This window comes from Leptonotus elevatus, chromosome 16 (genome assembly GCF_054856555.1).
Source record: "Leptonotus elevatus isolate MCC_2025b chromosome 16, RoL_Lele_1.0, whole genome shotgun sequence".
Lineage (NCBI taxonomy): Eukaryota > Metazoa > Chordata > Actinopteri > Syngnathiformes > Syngnathidae > Leptonotus > Leptonotus elevatus.
The window spans coordinates 3,066,821-3,092,404 of record NC_141254.1 but is presented as its reverse complement, the minus strand read 5'-3'; the positions used below and the strand labels follow the sequence as shown (position 1 = coordinate 3,092,404).

At 38.0% G+C, this 25,584-nt stretch overlaps 1 protein-coding gene across 4 annotated transcripts in view; it reads left to right on the top strand.

The window, feature by feature from the left end:
• esama (endothelial cell adhesion molecule a) overlaps positions 1-23,543 on the top strand; it is a 74,979-nt gene extending 51,436 nt beyond the window's left edge. For 3 of the 4 annotated variants that reach the window (XM_086057693.1, XM_086057694.1, XM_086057692.1), the window contains 6 exons: positions 13,782-13,933; positions 14,982-15,183; positions 15,270-15,425; positions 17,243-17,365; positions 18,602-18,734; positions 20,837-23,543. In XM_086057693.1, the coding sequence (XP_085913819.1) occupies positions 13,782-13,933; positions 14,982-15,183; positions 15,270-15,425; positions 17,243-17,365; positions 18,602-18,734; positions 20,837-21,371 (1,301 nt within the window). In that variant the 3' untranslated portion in view covers positions 21,372-23,543. Of the gene's footprint in view, positions 1-11,730; positions 11,771-13,781; positions 13,934-14,981; positions 15,184-15,269; positions 15,426-17,242; positions 17,366-18,601; positions 18,735-20,836 lie in introns of those variants that run through there. The other variant, XM_086057695.1, reaches the window with a different exon arrangement.
• The last annotated feature ends 2,041 nt before the right edge of the window (positions 23,544-25,584 follow it).

Below are 25,584 nucleotides of genomic sequence, written 5' to 3'. Positions count from 1 at the left end.
GTAACACAACATAAGAACAACAGCTTTTAATAATCCAAAAGACAAAATTCAATTTCACAGTTTTGCAAATCAGATTTGATTTTTAAAATGATGATGTATCGAATTAGTTCGATTTATTGCCCAGCCCTAAATCATGGTTTGGTAGAAATGATTTAACTTGAATGAAAATTGAACCAAGATGGTGTAATGAATACACAAAGTGCATTTAACCCCCCCACCACACACACACACACACAGTCACACAGATGCATCTATGAAAGTATCAGCATCTGTGCCTGCAGCTTCTCAGCGAAAAGGGACGGCCCTTAATCAAGATATGCATTGCTCATTGGGAGGACTAGTGTGTGTCATTATGGAATGGTTGACTCCTTCCTTCATTGCCAAACGAGATGCTTTCATCTTCCCTCCAACAAAAAACCCTTGGTCTTCTCCTGTATCATTAGTGTATGTTGCAAAATGTTTGTTGTTCCCAAAGTAAGTTGAATTCTGTTATTCTTACATTTGTGCGAAGAAAATGATTTGTTGCTACTAATGATAATCTATCTGGCATCTCTCTAGCTAATGCAAATTGACACTATGGCATTCTCGATCAAATGCACATATTGCTGGTTTTGGGAGGATTCTTCCATCTCCAAAGCACCTTTCAGGAAACAAAACAAAAAACACGTTTGTTGAACCATTCACACAATTTTCAACATTTTAGATTGGTCAGTAATTTTGAAAAGCAACAGACCAACATGTTTATGGCCAATAGCATAGATTGGGATGGGGTTGGTGAAAATTCTGGTTTTGGTGTCTGGTTGGTGCTGGATTTGTTTCGTCTTTCTTTCCTTTGATCCTTCCTCTGGTCTCCTGACAACTTCACGACTCTGGCAGGACTGAAGTATCTGGTTAAGGTGAAGGGTCTGGGATTAATAACAGGTTTCAGGTGAATTAAAAGATCACAAACACACACACACACACAAACACACACACACTTGTACTTATATAATTGTGAGGACATCCATAGACATAATGCATTTTCTAGCCCCTTCACCTATAATTTTGTGCGCAACTTGAATTGTATACAAGAAGGGCTGTTCGTAACTTACTCAGCCACCTTTCATCATATATATATATATATATATACATATATATATAGATTTTTTTTTTTCTAGAGAGAGCTTCATATTGTCATCATATTGTTTTAATGGCACCATTGCTATTGACACCACATGGCTCAGGTGGTAGATTGGCTGTCCAGCAGGCAAGACTGCTGATTTAATCATTTGCTACTCCTGAGACTCGCAGTTGCCACAAACAGTGGCTATACAGAAGCCCTTATCGTTCCTTGGTCCATGGATCGATTTGTGTGAAAGAGCTCGTTAGTTACTTCCATGACAACTTTCAACTTCATCGTGCTAGGCTCCACAATGAGTACACAGCCACTCTCTCTCTCTCCCATCGAGACCTACACAAACCCACCTGTATGTCTCTTGCCAAAAGATAAAAGACGGATGTTGAGTGGGATGACGTTCGTCATCATTCACTTGTTTGTGGCTTGCTGTCTCTCTGTAAGTTACACCCTGGAAGATCTTTATCGTGTGTGTGTGTGTGTGTGTGTGTGTTTAGTGTGAAAGAATGACAAAAATTAATTGATTTCAAAATAAATGCTGAACATGCCACATGGTTGTGCCTTTTCCAGAATAGGGCAGATTAACCCATAGGGCAATGCAAGCTACAGGTCAGGCCAAGGTTGCATATTTATCACTTAGTGGTCCAGATGGCAGCTTTTTCAGGAATGAGGTGTTTTTGTCTGCTTTGTTATGTACAGAGTGTATGAAGTAGTGCTGTTTTGCGACCAAAATTTTAAATTCAAAACTGAATAAAGAACTTCGCTACCGGTACAAGAAACAACACCATGGCAAAACCTCAGTACAAAACATCAGTAATAAAGAGTTGGATAATAAACACCTAAACAACTTAAAAGTATTTGTATTCATATTAATTCAAACAATTACTATGAGGATACTAATTAGAATACTTTTGATAAAGAAATTCTTTTTTTACGAGAACATTTTTAAACACTTTAGAATAACTGAAGAAAAAAAACCTGGACATTTTTAAACACTGCTAATACTTTTATATCCAGTATTGTGCAAAAGTCTTAGGGCAACCAAAATATCTGTTGTTTATTATTAGCTTTATCATGCAACAGAATAGCGACCCAAAACACAAAGCCTACACAACAAAGGTCTTCTTCGGGGGGAAAAGCGGAAATTTGAAAATGTGTATATAAGTGTGTGTGTGTGTGTATATATATATATTTTTTCCACTTTGTGTGTGTGTGTGCGTGTACTTGTACATACTATATATATATATATATATATATATATATATATATATATATATATATATATATATATATATATATATATATATATATATAATAGCATGATCGTCGTTATGAAACCTGAGAACAAGCCTCCGGGGCTGTACCTGCCCCGCTGCAATATGATTGGTTGCAGCGTCACTGGAAGGATATGACGCATATGCCATGACACACGCTGTAACCATGGATGCCATCGTAACCAAGGACGCCGCCATATTGGGTTAGCGCCCGCCGCTCATGAGGGGGACCAAAATAAAACAAGAGTTGTGTGAACGCAACTGAAACTATTTAACGGTTTTCCAATATATATATATATATATATATATATATATATATATATAAAATTTTACTGCAGTACTGAATTAATTACATCATAATTAAATGCCTTATTTACACGTTCTTGTCTCACCATGTTAGTTGTACATCAATCATCTACATTTAATGTATGTAAGTGTAAGTATAGGATCAAGACAAACAGCACAAACTGTCACACGATGTGCAAGGACAAAAGGGCTAAAATCTATTTTACTTTGCATTTAGTAGTCAGTTTTCAGGGTGAATGCAGATGGTACAGCATAAATCACAATCTCCAAATACAGCGGTTTAAACATTCCACCAGTGATATGTATCACCAGGTAAATGGAAAAGCTTATACATAAACATAAACGTATTATCAAATAGATATCGGCATCTCAAACCACAAGCACACACACCAGTTAATCCTTTAGCCACACCCACTTCACTATCCCCCACTATCTTAGTTTAGCCATTTTATGTTTTGTTTTGTTTTTCACTCAGATGGATGCTGTTCTGTCTCCCCATTAATTATAATAGAAGAAGGAATACAGTCACATAGTTATCAGATGATGAATTCTGCTTTGGTTTCAATCCCTGAATGTGTCCGTTTGTGTGTGTGTGTACGTTTGTGTGATTGCACAGCCCTGCGTTGGTTGTGATGGCCAACAAAACAATAATACAATTTTGAAAATCATCTAAAGTGATCAGTCACTATAATGAGATTAAATTTGCATCATGTCTCTGTATGTGAGGAAACAGCAGTGTGAATGTTTGCAAAAGTCACGGACAAGAGACCAAGCTTTTTTATTTTTTATTTTATTTGATTTTTTTAGCTCTAAGGGGCTACAATGAGAAGATCTAGAAAATTACCCTAGTTTAATTATAATCCCTAACGTGTTACATTCGGATCGTTATAAAAGCTGTACCGCTTCCAGCTTGTTAGCATGATGTAAAAATACGATTGGGACTGGATTGCTCAACAAGCTCCATGGTGCCTTATGATGAAATACCTTTGTTCTGAATATACGAAATGTGTTGCTAAAGATGCATTTGGAGGAGAAGAAAAAAAAGACTATTTTGTAACAGAACTGCAGCTTCAAGCCAGGATGTGTATAATACTCATTTCATAATTTTAATTTAGTTATGCAGAAATTGTGTTAGCCAATAGTTATATTTTACAGTTAAGCTGGCTCAATAAAAGCAATTACAGTTGTTTACGTTCAAACCTAAAAAGGAGTGGCAGAGAGTGACAATGCTTGTAAACTACTTGGTCATCATAAATTTACGGTCCATCCAAGTACACTTCATGTTTCATCAGTCCAAGCATTAAGAAAATACCAGAGGTGGGCACTTGTTTATCTCTGTCGGCCCCATCGATGATGGATGCACACATTTTCGGCGAGTGCCCATATTTTTGGCAAATGCTTTATGATGCAAAGGCTCGAAAAATTCACAGAGAGACAGGAGTACCCACCTCAACAAAAGTTGTCCCTTCCTAGAACCTTTGTTTTCCTTTTGTCAATTTTTTGCTAATTGTGAGAATGCTGAAGCACATCTCCACACTTTTTTGGCGTGAAATAAACTCCCACAAAATACTTCCAATTTATACCGTTCAAATTTCTTGCTTCTAAAATTCACGCCTCCCGGTAGGGCTGGGCGATATGGCCAAAACATAAAATCTCGATTTTTGCAGTCATTCAGGACGATTACGATTTTAATCGGATTTAATCTAATAAACCCAACAAACATTTATTTAAAAGGTTTAATTTATTCAAAAATAATTCCTGTGCAAAAATGTTCAGACAACAATAATGTATACTAATTCTAAATTAGTTTTAACATAAATTTAACATTCGGGGTTTGTTCTTAAATACCACAATTAAGCAGTTGGTCACTATTATAAACATGTCTTGTGCAAAACTACAACTCACAAACACATTTGAATGTAACAGAGCATAAGAACAACAGCTTTTACTAATCCAGAAAACAAAATTCGATTTTACAATTTAGCAAATTTTCAACAATTCGATTTTTAATATGACGATGTATTGAATGATTTTGATTTATTGCCCAGCCCTACTTCCCGGGTTATATATCATCTGATTCCAAGTTACTAACAATATTCCCACACTTTAACGTTCAATATCAACTTTTCCCCATTCATTTTCAATGGGACTGACATTGAACTTTTTCCAAGTCCCACTTGCCACGCCCACTATACATACAATTGATCATCATTGCCAAGTGTCTGATATTGGTTGGTGGCACAGTTGGTAAAGTGCAATGTCCAGTAACCAGGAGGTTGCAGGTTTGGATCCCACCTCCAACTGTACATTGCAAATATATCCATGGCCATATTGCTAAGTGATATACATGTATACCAACTGACTATCATTTTAGGAAATGGATGACAATTTCACTGAAGTGATTAAATGCATGTCATCTTTCAGCATCAGATGACACTTTTCAAAATAAATATGCTATTAGCCATGACATTGAACATGTCAAGTTAGCGCAGTGTTTACAGCAATTGTCTCCCACCACAGAGAACCTGGGTTCAAAGCCCGCTTGGACCACATTTTAGTACATTCGATGGTTCAATACTAACTAACTATCATATCACAAAAGGTATTATAATTTCTCAGAAAAGTTTTAAATCCCACTAATAATTTTCACATAATTTATCTTTCAATTTACTTCATAAGCACATGCATTCAAATTTTAGCATTCAGCTAATAGCATTCAGCTTTTCAGCATTCTCACACAATTTCTGCAGAAATTGCACATTGTCTAGTTATACCTTGATAACCTTGTCAAAAAGATGGCATCATGGCATCTTGTATAGGATATAAGCACTGGGGTAACTCTTGACTGCAAAGCTGCTGATAAGATTCTCAGAGGAAATGACCAACCCACTCCACCCAACTCTAAGCTTACCAAAAACTGGTACCATCAAACCACTCAATGATGCCTTATCTGCAGTAAGGCCTCTAAGATGTAAACAGGCTCAATCGGAAGTGGTTCTTGTAATCATGAGCTTTGTGCATAAAGAAACATGTGCACACCCAGGAAAGACTTTCATCAAGGGAAATAACACTTCATGTTGTGCCTCCATTGCTTCACAAAGGAGCACTGAGTAACTCATGTGTACAATACACACTTGACTCTGAAGTTAATTCACTCAACAGAGGAATGCGATGACAGTTTAATCTCATTCTCAGCGCTGATGTGCCGCTTCATGTCCTCTCCCAACAATTGCACTGCCCCCATTACAACACAAAAAGTACAAATGCATTCAATTTACCGACCATCGCTGTTGTTAATTTGAGGCGCGTCTTTTTTTTAAAGTATTTTTCAGAAGGGCTTTTAAACAAACAATTTAGCAGAAAGAAATGTACGTGCGTGTAAGCAAAATCTGTGTTTGTGTTGAACCTGCACACATGGGAAAGACACTGATAAACCTTTTATAGTAAATATCTATTAATATATACTAATGCAGTACAGTAAATGGATAAAGAGTGTGTCTGAAAAGATCCTTCTATTACTGTATCTTATTAATTCATCAAGGTCTTCAAAGTATCCTCTCAGCCGACTCACGTCCTGAATCGAGTGAGTCGAGGTCCGCCGCACCCCATCTCCACTATATAGAGTGCTAATGCATACTGCTTTCCCCAACTGAGATGCCGCATGGTGCACCAGAATTTCCTCGAAGTCATCCAGAAGTCGTTTTTCATAGCCTTGCCGAACCCCTTCCACCGCCACATTTTGTCCTTCGGTGAACGCCAAAGCTGCTTTCAGCTTGGCAAGCCGTTACCACAGCTCCTGTGAGTCACCTTAACAATCGAGGCATGAAAGGTGGTCCATTCACACCAGTATTGTAGTCCAGGGTATACGCGGGGGTGTACCCACTTTTTGTTCAGTCAGCATTGAGTATACCCACTTCTAAATCCCCCCGATGCACACCGTTCAACCATGGCCTACCCTCCTCTTTCTCTAATTGGCCGGTACCCCCTGCCTACACTGATTAGATTGGCTAACCTTTGGCATAAGGACTGATGAGCCAATCAGGCAGAGTAGGGCGGGTCATGTCAAGGAAAACAAACATTCAAAAACTCCCCCAAGCCACAGTGGCGACCCAAAAATTTAGCTCAGGTGAACTGTTTTGCCATCGTAAACGGGATACTTACGCTGCCGGTTACACACTAATTACATGCTCTAGTTAAGTTTTATAGTAGATTTGATGTTCTAAGTACCGGTAAATTAAAACACAAGAATGGGGAGCAATAGTTTAAGATTCAGCACAAAACAATACTGAAATCTAGCCAGACTGGTTTTCACTATTTTTGTTCATTGTTCACAAAATATTTATTTTACAACCTCATGATAAATACATTTTACATTATTTCAGGCTTCTTGTGTTACCAAACATTTCTTAACAAGTCATGCTAATTTTATTATTGTGAGCAGGTACAAATTACGGATTTTTAATTCTTACATTTCTTTCTAAAAGAGGACGTTTTTCTGGACTATTTTAAAAAAAAACTGGTGAAAATTTAGAGCATACCCACTTCTCCAGGGACCACTACGCCACTGATTCAGACTGAATTTTGCCTCTCATAGAACATGGCTGAAGTTCTGCAGGTCTCTGCTCAACGTTCCCAGCAGGCCCTCACAATAAGTTTTTAGAATACAGAATATGTATACAATACATATAAATGAATATAGAATATGAAAAATTGAGTTTTCCAGGCATGTTTTAAAATTCAAGTAAGAAGTACCATTTTGATTTGAGCTCATGACTCTTTTATGCTTCAGTACTCCACCTCCTGCTGCTAAACAACCATTGTCAGTTATAATTTATTGAGTTACACCAAAAACAGTCCATCTCTCATGTCCATGTCAGTGCTTGCTACTTATTTTTATGTATTCAGTTGGCAACAATGTTTGTGTCACATAATGTTTCCAACACATTCTCTAACCAGAAAAATGTTCTATACAGGAGTTTAGTACCATCATCCATTTCCTTAACCGCTTGTCCTCACAAGGGTCGCGGGAGCCTATCCCAGCTGGCTTCGGGCAGTAGGCGGGGTACACCCTGAACTGGTTGCCAACCAATCTCAGGGCACACAGAGACAAACAACCATCCACAATCACAAGCACACCTATGGACAATTTGGAGCGTTTAATGAACCTGCCATGCATATCTTTGGAATGTGGGAGGAAACCGGAGTACCCGGAGAAAATCCACACAGGCACGGGGAGAACATGCAAACTCCACCCAGGAAGGCCGAAGCCCGGACTCAATATCACGTCCTCTGCACTGGGAAGCGGACGTGCTAACCAGTCAGCCACCATGCCGCCCGAGTTTAGTACCAGTTCACAATAAAAGTGTAATCCCTCACCTAAGGCATGGAAATATGAACAGGTTAAACAAAAAGCAGCTTTGTTCCCCAAACTGTCTTTCATCCCCAAGATGAGCAAGAACAGCCACTAGGGCAGGTGCTCAAACAACCACTTTGCATAACCAACAAATTTCTGTGCAGATTTTGAGAAAGCGTCTCAGGAAAGCTCATCTACATCCTTGTCGTCCTCATTGGGCGTTAATCTGACGGCAGTTTGTCATCGTAGCCCACTTGCATGATCAGATGCTCATATTCAGTGCAGTCTGTCACTTTAGAGAGTTGTATATGCATGAGTGTATATGGCGTTGGGAGGGTGAGTGGTTTGCTGATGTCAGCATTGTGGATCGAGCGGCCTAATGGTGGCAGTGGGGGTCATGGTGTGGGCAGGTGTATATTATGGACAACAAACACAGGTGCATTTCATTGACCCGACGGAAATTTGGGGCACAAAGTGTGTTTTGAGTGCATAAGAACTCTTAAGTGCTCGTCTGGCGACCCGAAGGAGCCAACAATCAACGAAGTTCGCACACTCGTGCCGTGGGGTACTTAACCCATTTGCTCCCAAAAACGTATAAACATATTCTATTTTGAATATTGCCTTTGTCCCTTGGTTCACCAAGGACCTCGAGGTCCGGAGTCATGCAGGTTTTAGAAATTTCTGCCAACTAGCACAACGGATTCATAAAAATCAGCTCATCAGCATGCCTGATAACGATCCTGAACTTAGGTATCAGGTGTGTTGATAGGCGGAAACATCTAAAACCGGCAGGCCTCCGGACCTTGAGGACTGGAATTGGTGAACCCTGTGCTAGAGCATACAGAAGGCTTTGATGCAGCCTCTGACCTGAAGAGGTCGCTTAAAGCAATGGTACTTATCACAAAAAACGGCCAGCAGGTGGCAGCAGAGTATAAGAGATCAATACAAATGTACTTTTTTTGTGATGAAAGAAGAGACTCTAATCTTTCTTTTGGTAGGGTCCATGTTTTTTATAGCAGTTGAACACAATATTCTGTAGGTCTTGCAAAATCAACAAAATCCAGTTAAACAGCCAGGAGCAAAGGGGGTTGCTTCAGTGAAAATAGCTGGGAGTGTGAATGAGTTAATGTTGCAATAAATGACCAGCCGCCTTAGTACAACAATAAGATTATTTTATGTTCGTAGATGGCGAACGCTTGAGCCTGAAAAGTGGCACGACTTGATTTTTATTCCTGTGGACTGTTTGGCCTTGCTGGGTGTTACAGTGGACTAAGCTGCCTCACCCCCGGTGTTTCTGACAATTTGGTGACAGGAAGTAGACTGCGCTCTGCATGAAAACGGGTGCATCATTTTCATACCGAGGCAAGTCTAGTTTAACAGGTTTGTGAATTTGGTAGACCGCCCTATGCCTCAATAAGCCTTTCGGCGTATTCTATTTCACACCCCTGGCGCGTCTGGCAATCGTAGACTAGAGTTTAGACTCGCTAAAGTCAGGTATAACATGTGGCGTATGCGGTGTAACGCTATTTTGGTGGATTTTATTGTGATGCAGGCAGCCAGATTTTCAGCTCCCTATACATATGTGGTGGATGTCAACGTATTTCACAGTCGGAGGTGCAAGGGGATCTCCAATTACCCACGTCACATGTGTAGCCGACTACATCATCCACAAGGACATATCTTGTAGTACCTGTATAAACGCACTTTGTGAGTCAATTACTGCTTCCCTGTGTGCGCTTTGACCACTCTGATTTGAATAGGAATTGGGAATGAGTGGAGCCGCTTTGAAGGCCACGCCGGCTGCCTTCCATCCCACAATGGTGCATAACAGAGCAAAACGCACTATTCTATCTGAGCTCTGTGCTCGTCAAATGAAATACAAAAAGAAAGGAAACTCCACCCATATGCACAGACAGACGACACGCTAGACTTGCACTGAGCATGAAAATAAGGCCCAAATGCTCGTCTTATGCCCAAAAAATATATATCAGAATGAGACTTTTGGAAGAATATTCTATGATCAGACATAGACTGAACAATTTGGACATTTTGAAAATTTGGTCTAGTGTAAATGGAAGACAACATTTTACAAAAAGAACAGACAAACATGGTGAGTCAATGTCTGAATGGCTTAACAAAAACAAAGTAAACGTTTTAAAGAGGCCTGGTCAAAGTCTGGACGTCAATCCAATTGAAATGTCATGGCATGACCTTAAAAGGCTGTTCATGCCCGAATACCCACCAGTGTTGCTGGATTAAAACAATTTTGCGAGAGTGGACCAAAATATCTCCCCAGAGATGTGAAAGACTCATTGCCAGTTACAGAAAATGCTTGATTTCGATGGTTGCTTCTGTGGGTGGCCCAACCAGTTATTCGGTTTGGGGAGCAAGTACTTTTTCACATAAAGTTAGTCAGCGACCAGATAATAATTATTTGTTTAAATAAATAAATCACTGTTACGTGGCTTATTTTTATCTGATATTTACATTTGTATATATTAAACATTAAAATGGGGAAACCACGGTGGAAAAAAATTGAGAAGAGGGCACGTCACTCTAGATCAATAAACATTGATTGTTGAGACTAATTTTTTATTCATGTTTACCTTTTCACCTGCTGTGAGGAAGATCATTATTACTTTCACACATTTAGACTTAAAACAGTTGTATACACGTTTGCCTTCATCACACATTATCACACTATCTTAGTTCACGAGGACAGCAATTACTTGGCCAATTTTAATAATGGTATTTACCTAGCAGCTTATACAATATAACACTTCATTGTCTGGTTAAGTCAACCATGTTAATTTAATACTAAGAGTGATCTAATCTTGGATACATAATTGAAAATGCTGTAAATTGCCATTAAACAAAATTGCAATGTTTATGTGTATTTTCCCCCCATTCATTCAAACTTGGTCCGGGTCTATAATGTTGTTCTGTTTACATTCATTCACTTTATCTTCTGCTGTAATGGTTGATGGGTTCAGGTTATCTTTCATGTCGCGTAATCTATCATGTATCCACTCTCACCGAGGCGACTTTTTGCAGCCTCTCTGGGAAGTCGTTTTCAATCTCAGTGCAATCATTTGAGAACCCTTACACTGTCACTCATGGTATTTATGATTAAGCCTCTTTTTGTCAGCTTTACATGTCCACTGGTTTAAACACTTCCCATCCGTCACTCAACAGCAAGGTCATTTCTTCGGTTAAATCTCCCCAAAGTCTTAGCGGCAGTCAACACATGTATCTCTTTCTTGTAATTTCTCGTTTTGTTTTAGCATAATGACTTGTCTGAGAACTCGAGCCTATCGCAGTTGAGTTTGGTGGCAAGGCGGGATACATTTGGATAATCGAGACACTTCAATAAACCTAATATGCATGTTAAGCGTATGATGTGTGGGGGCGTAGGGGGCAATGGAGAGAACATGTGGACTCCACACAGTAGGGATGTGCCAAAAAGTAAATTCTCATAAGAATCACGAATCTTATTTAGTACGATTCAGAATCTATTTTAGTGCCCCAAAATCGATTTTATTTATATTATTTTATACTGACTTGCCCTTGTTTTGTGTGTGCCTTTACTGGGAGCACTGTTCATGTTGTACACGATTTGGCCACTTAGGGGCAGTGTGGAGTGTGGAGTAGAAGGAAAAAGTAATGATCAAGCTATGCCAATAAAAGTTGTTGTTTTTTTGCAGCTATGAAGAGCATATGCCGGTGAGTAATGTTATGATGCTTCTCTGAATATATTCCTGAGCGTTTTGTATGAATAGCCGTTCTTTTGGGTGATAAAAGTAGATTAGCGTTAGCGAGTCAATGACCTTGAGCTAACTACGTTCGGGAAACATGCTAAAGAAAGTGCATTGTTTGTTATCTTCGTTTTGTGTGTTTAGTACATTTTAATGTTGCCATTCGTCATTCTGTCTTGCAAACCAGACTGGAGTAGACCATGACTATTCTATAAATTGAAGCAGAAATGATTGTCAATCAAGTCATTTTGAATCAAAAATCGTTCCGAACCTGGATCTCCTCATTGTGAGGCCACTAATCACTGTTTTACCTCCCTGCAAAACATTTTGTTCTACAAGCTCTATATAGTTTAAACTAGCATAGCACTTAATTAATGCAATTATCTAGGGAGTTAAGCCTACATATTCACTCTCCACTGACACTGATCTGCTTCATTTATCTCCAGAGTGGCAATGAAACCGATACCTAACACCTACTCACTTCAGATCTCTTTCCATGGGGCATTGTTGCCGTTCTATACACTTGGCCCTTATCAAGCTATATAAGGCAGAAACTGACATATCAATGGCAATTTTTTTCTGTTATTGTACAGAAGAATTAAAGTCTAATTCATAAGTAGTAATAATCAAAACAAAATGTGTCTGGTCCTCATTTTAGTTAGTGGCTTAACAGCAGTAAGTCCAATGTATCTTTTTAGACACTGATGACTTGAACTTGTCATGTCGTCTGAGCAGAAGTGGTATTTTTGTTTAGCTGCTTGTAAGGCTGTTGCTACAAATTAAATGCTTTTGGATTTGGGTTTACAGATTATTGCAACATTTGTTAGCATCAAAAACGTCTTAGCTTTTGCCTCTCATTGCACTGGTACAGGCTAATTATACATGCATGCTGCATGGTCATGCATGAAGAGGAGGATCAAGTTTTACTTTTTTTTGCAGTGCAGTGTAGGATGATGATTGACGTCATTGGCAAGATTACCATCTATTTCATTATAGTAATCACAACTTGTCAGTCACACTATTAAATGCATGATGACTCCCACCTATGGACACTCACAGTCTCACACCATTATCATTATTGTTATTATTACTACATTGTTGTTGTCATGCTTACGTAAGCCTGATGATTTCATATGAATATTCTTTCTACAAATCTGCAATGGTAAAATGTAACAAAAATAGGAATTCTAGAGGGGCGTTGATGATGGAGGAAAAGACAAGAGTCTGTGTGAGAAAAAAACAACTGTGTATTCTGTCCAACCATGCCTGTCAACTTTAATTTATTTTTAATATATATAATTGCTAAGATAGATAAAGAACTGAGAGGTGTACATTTTCTATATGATATCATCCAACCATAATCAAAACCCATGAAAACGGAGGGACAAAGACACCACAATCTTCATGAAGTATTAAATAAAATCTAACAGTTTCAATCAAACCAACACGTTATTCATTTCATATTTCTATTATTGCAGCTATTACTTACTTTCAATTGGGTGAGGAGCAACCGTGTTGTAGCTCTGCGCTGCCCCTCTCTGGCCATTGCTTCACAGTACAGCCTAGTACATGTGCGCTTGAATTTGGTCAAATGACCTTGTCACTGTTTCCTTCCATTCTCACATCACCAAAACATACTTCAGAGGTTCACCGAAGATGGAAGCATAATGAGAACAAGTGGTATCAAAAACAGATTGATGGGACGCCTTTTGAGCATTTTTACTTCAACTGATTTTTTGGGGGGGAAATATTCATAAGAAAAAATAATTTTCTTGGAAAAATATTGAAGCAAATATACAGTAGAGTAGGGCACTGTGAGCAAAGGTTAAGGTATTGAACCCTCAACCTCTGCGTTGGGAAACAACCACTGTACTAATGAGCCATGCCACCTTATTTACTTACATGAGAAGGACAGCACTACAAGCACTAGTGTGAGAGACAACTTGACATTTGTCTCTTTTCCCTCCCTGTGCATCCAGGCATTTGGGCCCAGATCCTGATGCCCCAAACCCATGTGGATGTACTGAAGGGTCAGATGGTGATCTTGAAGGCTTCCTACATTCCGATGCCTGGTGGTGATCTGAGCACAAACACCATCATCTGGAACCTTGTTACTAACAACACTCAGCTGGTAAGAAATTGATTGGTCAGGAATTTGGACCATAAGCCTATTATTTTATTCATCATTAAAGATAAACAGCGTTATTGTTTTTTTGTTTTAAAATTATTCCTAGTCAACTTATTTACATTTATATGGTAGTTAAGGAAGTTTTCCCTGCACAATTAATAAAGGTAACTGACAGATTAACCCACAGATATTTAGAGACCCGGAAAAAATGAGACATCAACTAGAATGCCAACATATAGTATTGACATAACCTACAAGTCTCACTATATAACTGTTTGTATTAAACAATGTGGTATGTGCAAGAGAACATTTTTTATTTACTTTTTTCCGTTTTTTAGGATAATGTTATCATACAGTTAATTGGCAAAAATAAGGTTGCATAACTGTGCAAAATAGCACCCCGTAGCTCAGTGACATTTTTTTGCGACACATTATCTTGAGAATCTGTCCTTAGTGTTGTTTATCTGCCACTGTTACTGTATATTATCATGCTGACCAGCTGGGGATTTCAGATCACAAACAATAGAGGAACAGGGTCAAAAGATAACTTTAAACACAGGAAAAGGGTGTTTAATCTATTATGGGCAGGCAGCCCAGTCTCTGACATTTTGTGCTATAAAAAGACAAGGGCGAACTTACTATGGGTAGTCAATAGTTATTATTCAGGCAGAACAGTATGGTATAGAAAATTGTGATCTCAGTGTATAATAGTACAGTTGCCAAATACTTGATGACATTTTGTATGTCATGATCCTATCTGAGCAGAGGTGACAAATCCAGGTCCAGAAATTAAAAACCCTGCCACAGTTTGGCTTTAGCACCTTGTGCTAGCTAGCTAGCTCCCTAGCAGGTAACCGAACACCCAAGGAGCTAGCTAGGGAGCTTGCTAGCTAGCATCTGGGGCTAAAGCAAAACTGTGGCAGGGTTTTTACTTTCTGGATCAACTCTGTATCTGAGAAAAAAACATGTTCCTCACTTTGCCATAAAATGACCTCATAATTTAGAGATATCAATGACTCTACGATACCTTTGCCTTTCTTTTCTTGTTTAGATAATCTCTTACACTATAGGCTCCATAAGTGTGGGGAGTTCTCTGTTTAAAGGCCGAGTTGGGTTCACCTCAAGCATGCCCTCTAGTGACGTGTCTCTGTACATCAACAACACCCAGGAGTCTGATTCTGGACGTTACCTCTGCCTAGTCATCATCCCGGATAACCCTGGCCTCACTGCTGAGCTCAGCCTCGATGTCAAAGGTAAAACACAGACTAGGACTTAACTATTTAAAAGTTTAATGTTTTACTTAATAATCTATTTAATGATCCCTCCTTTCTCCTTTCAGTGCCCCCTGCTGTCCCAAAGTGTTCTTTATCAGGGAATGCAGTGCTGAAAGGAAATGTGACTCTAAGCTGCAAGTCCGACAGTGGGAAGCCAATTCCAATGTACAAGTGGAGGAGAACCAGTCCCACCTCTGAGGTCTTCTTCTCACCCATGCTGAGTGAGTGGAGCCCACGCCAACCTCATTTATGTCGCCAAGTGATTCAGCAGCTAATTAGAAATAAAAGGGTTGCCTGTTCGGGATAGGCCCATTCCTTATATTATTATATTCGACATTTTCACTAATACCGGCATCGGCCATAAAAAATAAATTAAAAAAAGACTTCCAATAATAGATCAATTTAAAACTTTGTTTACCTCAGGGAACTATTTACCTTTTCAGTTAACTTTAGAAAACATGCTGCGACCCCTGAAACTCTCTGCACCTATTGTTTTTCTTTTTAACCCTATAAAGGCTGAACCATGAAATATGAGAGAACATTCTGATTCTTTGTAAATAGAGTATTTATTGGTCCTTTTGAACAAAACAGAAAAAACATTTTGGAAAATGAACTTCCACATAACACTTTTGATTTGTGTTGTATTTGATACATCCAGTCACAGTACTTTAAATTCATACATTTATAACTGTCAACTGTCATGGATGGATTATAGCACACTATGGGCTGGGCGATATGGCCAAAAAATTACGATTACGATTTTAATCGATTTTATCCTAATAAACCCAACAAACATTTATTTAAAGGTTCCATTTATTCTATAATTATAATTCATGTGCAAAATGTTCAGACAACAATAATGTATACTGATTCTGAATTAATTTTGACATTAACATGTCGTGTAAAGCACCCATCCCCAAAAAATTATACTCATGAAATAGAGGGCCCAAAATGTCTTGTATTTAATATGATACATTAGGCTTTATATTGTTAAGTAAAACAAAGATACATTAAAGTTTAACATTTCAGTAATTTAAAAATTTTGGAAACATATATTTATTGTAGAAAAATATAGGGAGCTATGATATTTACTATATTACTGAATACTGGTGCCAAGTCTTATTTGAAGGTATTGGTACTCGCTCTTTTGTGGCCGTTTTACAATCATGAACTAGACATTAGAAATCAGAAGATGAAGAAATGCCATTCATTTTCATGCAATTTTAGAAATGGCTATAATGGGATATGTAGGTCGTTCTTAAAAATGATCTGTTATTGTTTTTTGGGGGGGGGGACATTGTACTTGTACTGGTATCAGTCTGGAAAAAACGTGGTATCAAACAGTCCCAAAAATTTACAAATCTGAAAAGTAGTTCAACTAGATGGCAATCTTGTTTTAAAGACACAGTGGAAATGTAATCACTTTCTATTATACACTAGCCTTGATCTTTTCACCAAGATCCCCATCTCGAGAAGTAAAAAAAAAATATATACTGTATATATAGCAAGTGCTTCATGAAACTTCATTTTCCCATCTCTACTTATAAAACATTTCAACGAAATTAAGAGTAAAAATTTCACCACCATTATTTTCCCCCCCTTGTGCTGAAAATGAATATCGGCTTCAAAAAGCTGTTATCGGCTTCCTTGACTGCTAATAATCGCTATTGGTATCTGCCCTGAAGGGAAAAAAAACATCCGTCTATATCTTGTGTTCGGTTTATTGCCATCCTTACAAAGATACAGAATCTCTCCTACACCACTGTGGGTATAAAAGTTTCCTATCAGCTATCAGTTACAGCTTTTCACTGATCTTCAACGTTCAACCTATTGATTATTAGTCTTTGTGAAAGGAAGAACTCATTTTCAATGATATCCAATTCAAGATGCTTTAAGTAGTGCAGACAGTTAGCGTTCGGCCAATTCTCAACACTTGCAGTCTGTATTTGTGTGTTTATACAGTATACTGTACATTGCACAATGTGAATGATTACATGCATGATTGTTATCTCGTTTCTTGGTAAATGTGACATTTTAGATGAGAAGACAGGCACTCTGAAGCTGAGTAACCTGAGCAGTAACATGTCGGGGAAGTACGTGTGCACTGCCAGCAATACGGCCGGATCTGAAAGCTGCTTCATCAACTTGGAGATTTCCACCTGTACGTACAACACGTTACCATTATCATCAATAATATTAGAGTAAAACAATTTACTATTAGCTGCCAACTTGCCACACATGGAGGCATGATCGGGGGTGAGAGGCAGTCTACAAGGGGGAGCCGCTTTGATTGGCCGGGAGTTGGGTGATTTGTTCCCTCCCACAAACGCTCACTTCTACCTGCGCTTGTCTAAGAAAATACCCAAAAAAAGAAAACCTCCACCCATGCTCACAGTTAGACTGAGCTTTGCGCTAGAATTGTGTTGGGCCCGAAAAAATAGGGCCACTCATCTTTCTGTATCACTTCATCCGGTCTATTTTGGCCTGTTTCCATCTGTCCTACTTTTCTTTCGTTTTCCTCATTCAACTCATCACCCTTTTTTGATCATTACATTTCCATTTACTGAATGTCTTTACTCACAAGGGTGGCAGTGCGAGTATTGGGACACGGCCTATTACGTCGCAACAGTAACCGGAAACAGCGTAAGTGTGTGACTTACGGAAGTCGTAAGTCCCGCTTCCTCCGTGACATATACCCCATAGTGTCAGGTTCAGTCAACCGAGAACATTTAATAAACAACAGACAAGGAAGGAAGACAAGAGACTTGGATTATTTTTACTCGCGAGAACGGGCACTCACTCAGACCCGCTCTGAATGCACACTCCACTGAGTCCTCTTTTTTTAATAGGATATTCCCTAGTTACACAGATGTTGCTGCTCTAAAGGGGAGGGGGCACACATAGCAGCAATCATCACATAAATAAATCATTGTGCAGATAATAACACAGACGTGTCTTTCTTCGGCGCTGAAGGTTTCAACAGTCAAAGTTCAAATGTGTTTCAGCCGCTATCTTGTGATAAGGCACAGTTCCTGTATTGCAACTGCAGCTTTTCTGCTCTCTTCACAGACGACCTCAAACCACATGGTTCAAACATAGGTCACACTGCTGAATAAATGCTTTGCAATACTATAAGAGTAAATATGGGATAACTTATTTACATTTATTCTAACACATAACCATCCTCATGTACAGATTCAGGCCACTTCCCCCCTTGTAACAGAGAACTTTACGATAGAGAATTGATTGTTGACTAATTAGTAAATGCCAAAACCTTGTAATCTAAATTTACTCTATTTTTGATAGTGTATTATGTTCTCTTTTATAAAACCCACGCATGCAATTTATATTTATAGAATTGCTTTGATATCATGTACTATGCTTTTTTTCTCTGCAGCCAACAAAGTTGGGGTGATTGTTGGCGCCACCGTGGGGACAGTGGTTGGCGTCCTCTGCCTTTTGCTCATTTTCGTGTTCTTCCTTAAGAAGAAACAACGGGACAGTGAAGACGACATGGCAAATGAAATCAAGTGAGTTGCATGATTGTACTTCACTGACAAGAGTCAGCATGGCTGGGCGGAAATTGAGCTGAATAGTAAGTACGGTGACCCTGAAGTGCAAAACACAAAAACAAAAAAGTGAACACGACAGCAAATAAAAAAAATCACAGAAACAAAAAGGTAATCGCAAATACAAATAAAAAAAATACAAAATATGAAACAAAAAACAAAAAGTAATTGCAAACACAAATTTAAAAAACGAACACAAAAAGGTAAGCGCCCAAACACAAAACACATTAACAAATGATGAAGCACAACAACATTTTGCTGAAGTGGTGTTTACGTGTGGGGGGGTGAGAGAGGGGGGTATGGAGGGTGGAATCCGAAGAATGCGATTGGACTAAAGTACCTATAAAACTGTAATATCTATTATTTCTAAATATTTTAAGCACATGTAAACTGTGCTTAACTGTGCTATTTGTAGGGTGGTACTTTCGTCCAATCACATTCCTCTGATCCCCCCTGCCCTCCCCCCACGTAAACACCACTTCCGTTAGCAAAATGTTGTTGTGTATAATCATTTGTTAACTCTTTGACTGCCATAAACGTTAAATAACGTTTAGTAAAAACCTACGGAGGGGCGCCAAAGACGTTCACTATGTTTTTTTTGTTTGTTTTTTGGAAACGGGTGGAGGAAAGCCTTGGGCAGCTGTGCTGAAAGTATCAAGCAGATCTAGTTAGTATGATGACTCGTTTTGGCCCCTAGATGGCACAATGTTTTTGGTCTCCTCTTTGGATATAAACAGTAGGAGTGGCATAACTCAGGTGGTAGGGTGGCAGTCTCCCAAACTGAAGGTCGTGAGTTCATTCCTCAACCCTTGTGTACACTGTATTTGTTTTGTTTTCACTTAATTTACTCTCTTCCAAGTGTAAATGTTACTCATTTTAGAATGGGACCAAATAGACTCAGCTTAGAGTAAAAATTACTCTACAGAATTTACTGTGTCAAGAGCACGGCGTGGGGGAGGGTGACTCTCCCGATTGCATGTTGTTTCTTTTGAAAAATGAATCTCATAGGTATGTTAGTAACAACCAAATAAATACTAGGCCTGACCCATTAACGGGCCGCTGATTATAATCGGTCGATTATTGGCCTTCAAACAATCGGCCAATTTTTTTCCCCTTAAAATGTTATCGAAGACATGTGAAGTTTCCAACGCTGTAAAAATACCCTGAATGCGCCATTTTGCTTGCGTAGCATTAGCAACTAGCAAGTGTGTAGCATATGTTATTCTAGTTATTCTGTTGTCCCTAAGTGTCATCTAAGCTGTTTAACGACACGGCAGTGGGAGTTAACTGTACACGACAATAACAATTAACATCCACTGTATATTTAAATACAAAACATGCTTCGTTTTTAAAACATCGCTAGTCTAGTGCTAATGCTAACAGTGAAGGGAGGATCCCATTCAAATGCTAACAGAAGTTAGCATCGACGTCCGGAGTTTATCTTTCAAATAACGAATATCCACACACAAATCTTGTGGGAAGACATACCCACAGGTGAGATAACACTACGAAAAGGCACAAATTCTTCCCAATGTGTGAAAAGACATATAGCTACACAATAACCTTGTATGCTTCATGATTTTTTTTTTTGATAAGGTCATATTATGGACTTGTCATCCAGAGCAGAGAATCTTAATAGTGAATGTTTGTACGTAAGTGACACCCATTGAAAAGGAATTGGTGAGACGGGGTAATTTCGGCCTCAAAAAATGCATATCAGTCTAATAAATCTAATAAATACAAAAACCTGTTATTACAGTCGGGGTTTCTTTTAAATAATTTATATTCTTTATATATTTATTGTTATTTTATTACACATTTTGATAAAATATGAATCATTGGAGACCACACATTGAATAGAATCATAATCTTACTGAATGTAACCAAAATAGAATTATTCCACTTTAAAATGAACTGTGCTTAAATCATACCAGTAATACTCCCATATATAACGTTAACTTTAACTTCTGGATCTACTTCCTAGATTATTTTGACTACTGATAATTGCAGATCAAATAACAGAAAGCTTTCCTTCACACGTCTATGTTTTGTCCACCTTTCAGAGAGGACGCTCAGGCTCCCAAACGTGTGTCCTGGGCTAAAAGCGGGATGGGTTCTGATATCATCTCGAAGAACGGCACCTTGTCCTCCATTGCCTCCAGCCCACAACACAGAGAGCCCTCACAACAACAAAACCACCACCACCACTTGCAGCAGTACCCCCAGCGTCCTCCATCCGACACAGCCTCCATCACCACAGCCACTGGCAGCACAGCCGGCTACCGTCCGCCGCGCCAGCAAGGAACCTTCACCCCGACCCATTACGGCTACAACGCCGCCGCCACCCTACCACGTGACCAGCCCGTGTCTTTGGACGCCAACGCCAATGGGGGCTCCCAACCCAGACCGGAGCGTTACACCCAGCTGCCTCAGGCCCAAATGCTCCCACAGACCTACGGCCATCCTCACTTGAAGCCTCAGGTCACTCCACCCCCTCCACCACTTCCTTCCTCCACGCTCACTGGCAGCAACATTACCCGCATGGGTGGGGTGCCCATTATGGTGCCTGCGCAGAACCAGGCCGGATCTCTTGTCTAACAATAGCCATTACTTGCAAAGGTATGCTGTAAAAGGTCCCTTTACCTTCCTGGAAGGCTTCACCTTGAGCTTTTTGTAATGGAGCGTTTGGTTTATATCATTAAGCAAACAATTCAAGTTGTTTAAATTTTCAAGATTTTAGGACTCACTTCTTGTTTAAGATATTTTTATATTCTTTGCACACTCTTAAGCTACATTGTTCAATCTTTTCTACCTTACCATTTTTATGTTTTTGTTAGTACGTCATTTTGTCGATTTATTCCAATATCAAATTTTCTCTTTTGCCTTTTGCTTGTCAACATAATTAACCCTTGGACAATTATTGCTAACACTTGTATTTAGCTACTTATAGGTCGAGCACTATTTGGGGTTGCATAATTGTAACTAGTAGTGATGGACAAATGAATATATATATATATATATATATATATATATATATATATATATATATATACATACACAGTATATATATATATATATATATATATATATATATGCTCCTCTAGATGGCACTCAGTTTAAAGATGTAAATGTAATACATTTGCATTAGCCTTTATCTTTAAAACAAGAGCACCATCTTCAAGGAGTATATATATATATATATATATATATATATATATATATATATATATATATATATATATATATATATTCCAATCACTACCAGAGGTGGCAAATCCAGGTCCAGAAAGTAATAACCCTGCCACAGTTTGGCTTTAGCTCCTAGTGTTAGCTAGCTCCCTAGCAGGTAAGCAAGCACCGTGGGAGCTAGCTAGCTAACTAGCACTTGAGGCTAAAGCCAAACTGTAGCAGGATTTTTACTTTATGGAGGACATGGATTTGGCACCTCTGATCACTACTAAGGTCCAGAAACTAAGAACCCTGCCACAGTTTATCTTTAGCTCATAGTGCTAGCTAGCTAGCTCTCTTGCAGGTAAACAAGCACCATTGGAGCTAGCTAGCTGACTAGGACTTGAGGCTAAAGCCAAACTGTGGCAGAATTTTTTATTTCTGGACATGGATTTGGCTCCTCTGATCACTACTAATTAGCAGTTTTGCTTCAGCAGATTCCCCCTGCAATTGTCAAGCCATTAAATAAAAAAACAAACTGTTGTGTAGGCATTAGACATTTTCTGATTATTTACATTGCAGCAAAGTTGTACAAAAATCATATTATTTTAGCATATTTTCAAACTCATTTTAAGTAAAACTATTTTATATATATATATATATATATATATATATATATATATATATATATATACTATAAGGATAAGTTGTATTGATTGAAGTTGCAAACAGCACAAAATATGTAAATATGGTATTTATTTTATATTTTATCATCACAGTGAGCGAAGTGTGATATCTGCAATAGGATATGGGTATGAAGTCAGATTATTTGTTAAATTATTTCTGCCTTGAACACTGGATATTGAGCCAAAGAAAACAGTATGTATACTTTTCATCCTTCACATACTTTATTTTAACTTTATGTTCAGATTGGTATAAAAATAATTGACATAAGTAATTTTGAACTGGTAAAAAAAAAAGTATTAATTATGTACAGTATTATGTAAAAGGATCTAATATGCTGTATTGTCATCACACTGGAGCAAATCGTTATTGTTCTGATATTGTAGGTTTGGAGATCAAGAACAATATTGTATGGATTTTCAAGGTTAAAAAAGGGCATTTAGTGACTGACCCCATTTTAAGTGAAAACACGTTAGTTGTATCTCAAAGCTTTGGTGTTATGCAAAAATGGAAAGAGAGAAAAAAAGTTTCATTATTGCCTTATCATATTTGATGAGAGAATTAATTTTATTATAAATACAGCTGCAATTCATCAAGGTCAGTGTTTGAAATTCTAAATTGTACATACAATACAATATCATTTTAAAACATCTCCAAAAAGTATTTATTTTTTTCTATAAAATACAATATAATGTGCACCATTCATGAATACTCAATGATTGTTATTATTATTTTTTATTTAATTTTTTTACTGAAGTGCTATCATCTAAGATGGACTGTATTAACTACTGTCGACAAACTGGTGGCCAAATTTGTTTATTTCTACTGGTGGTCTCAGTTTCAGATGTGCACTTGTATCTTCCATAATCATGTTCATAAAAATGCTTTGTATAATATTTTCAATTAAAAAAATTATACAAGAAACGTGTGTGTGTGTGTGTTTGTGGGTGTGTGTGTGTGTGTGTGTGTGCGTGCATGCGCGCTGCATCGACACATTTACTTGGCTGCGGCCTGTCCAAGTTGAGAATGATGAACAAGCACACCCTGGACCGATTGTCAGCCAGTTACAAAGAATTTCTGACTATATAACATTATGACAATATAATCAATCATAAGTCAGATAAAATAGCTACAAACAATAATTGTATGCACTAGCCTCCTGTGTTATAGTCTGTGTTCAGGCTAATTAGTTGTATTAAGCACCTTTCTAATGGTTTGTCAAGTTTCGCAACATTCTGAACTGCAGAGGTGGCAAATCCAAGTCCAGAAAGTAACCCTGCCACAGTTTTGCTTTAGCTCCTAGTGCTAGCTAGCTAGCTCCCTAGCAGGTAAACGAGCACCATGGGAGCTAGCTAGCTAACCAGCACTTGATGCTAAAGTCAAACTGTGGCAGGATTTTTTACTTTCTAGATCTGGATTTGGCACCTCTGCTAAACTGTGAAGCGGACGTGCTAACCAGTCGTCCACCATACCATAGCACATCACCCTTAATAATTTAATTACAGAGTACAGCTTTCATTTTAGGCGCACGTGTCAGCAACAAAAATAAAATAGTACGTGATGTGAACTGAAATCCTCGTTGAGGGATCAAAATCTGTACATATATATATATATATATATATATATATATATATATATATATATATATATATATATATATATATATATATATATATTGGGATGTCCGAGACCTTTTTTCAGACCGATACTAGTATTCAACTGAGTAGTAAGCAATACCGATGTTACTAGTACTTTTGATACATTACATTTTCCAGAAAAAAACAATGACAATGATAATTTTTAAGAAAGACCTATATCCCAATATAGCATTTTTTCCTTAAAATTGCATGCAATTAATGTCAACTTTCTATTCTTCAAACGGCCACAAGAGGGCAGATGATACTCAAGCATAGCAGAGCCTCATATAGAGAGAGTCTGGCCAACTGAAAACACATGTTGCTACTTTCGGTAACAGAGGGATCTTTTGTTGAATTACAGTTATAAGAATATATACAGAAGTTTCCTCCTGCAAACATCATTAAGCATATAATTTATAGATGTATTTCAGGCAAGTTGTAAAATGTCTCAAGTCCTCTTGTTTATGTTTAACAAATTTAAAACATCATAAATCCTGCTGTTTCTACTAAGTACCGTCTCAAATGTTCTCCAATTTCGATACTGCAAATGTATAGGATCGTATGCCAAAAAACGTTTCTTGGGAGGAGCAATATGGCGGCCTCGCGGCTTCAAAAGTCTTGTCCTATCGGCTATCCAGTCATATATTCAGATTAGTGTTTAATACACATATGTTCAAATAAGAGATCTGATTACATATATTTTCTTTATCTCCTGTATTTGGCTCCTGATATAACAAGCAAGATACTTGATAATAAAGCCAATTTTTCATGGTACCAATGAATGTATTATAACCAGTTCCTCTGTAATTTGTTTGTCATAATGAATCTATAGTCTAAAATTGAAACGTGATTTCACGTTTAACTGACAACCAGATGTCATATTTTCTTTTTCATTTTTTCATCAATAGCTTTCAATTGTGCATGTACAATCTTTAGACTTTTTATTTATGACACAAAATCCACAATAACCCATTTTCAATTTTATGGGCCCTGTTTTATCAAGAGTTAAAATCGATAATCATTTGATTTTAAGTCCATTCACTTTGTACATGCTTATAATTAAAATAAATTATATTTTTATTTCCAATTATAACCCTTGATAAAAGGTCAAAGGCTGCATTGTGCAGCCCCACCTACTTCAAATCGTGTTATTTTACTTTACTTTTCACAACAATGGAGTTGTATTTGCTTTGAAGTCTTCTCTTTTGACTTTCACTTCCCACAATTTCCTCCTCTGTGGGTTTCCAGTGAACCCATGCATCATAATACCGCTGCCTGGTCGTTGTAAGCAATGCCATGCTGAGCAACAAGGCATGATTAGA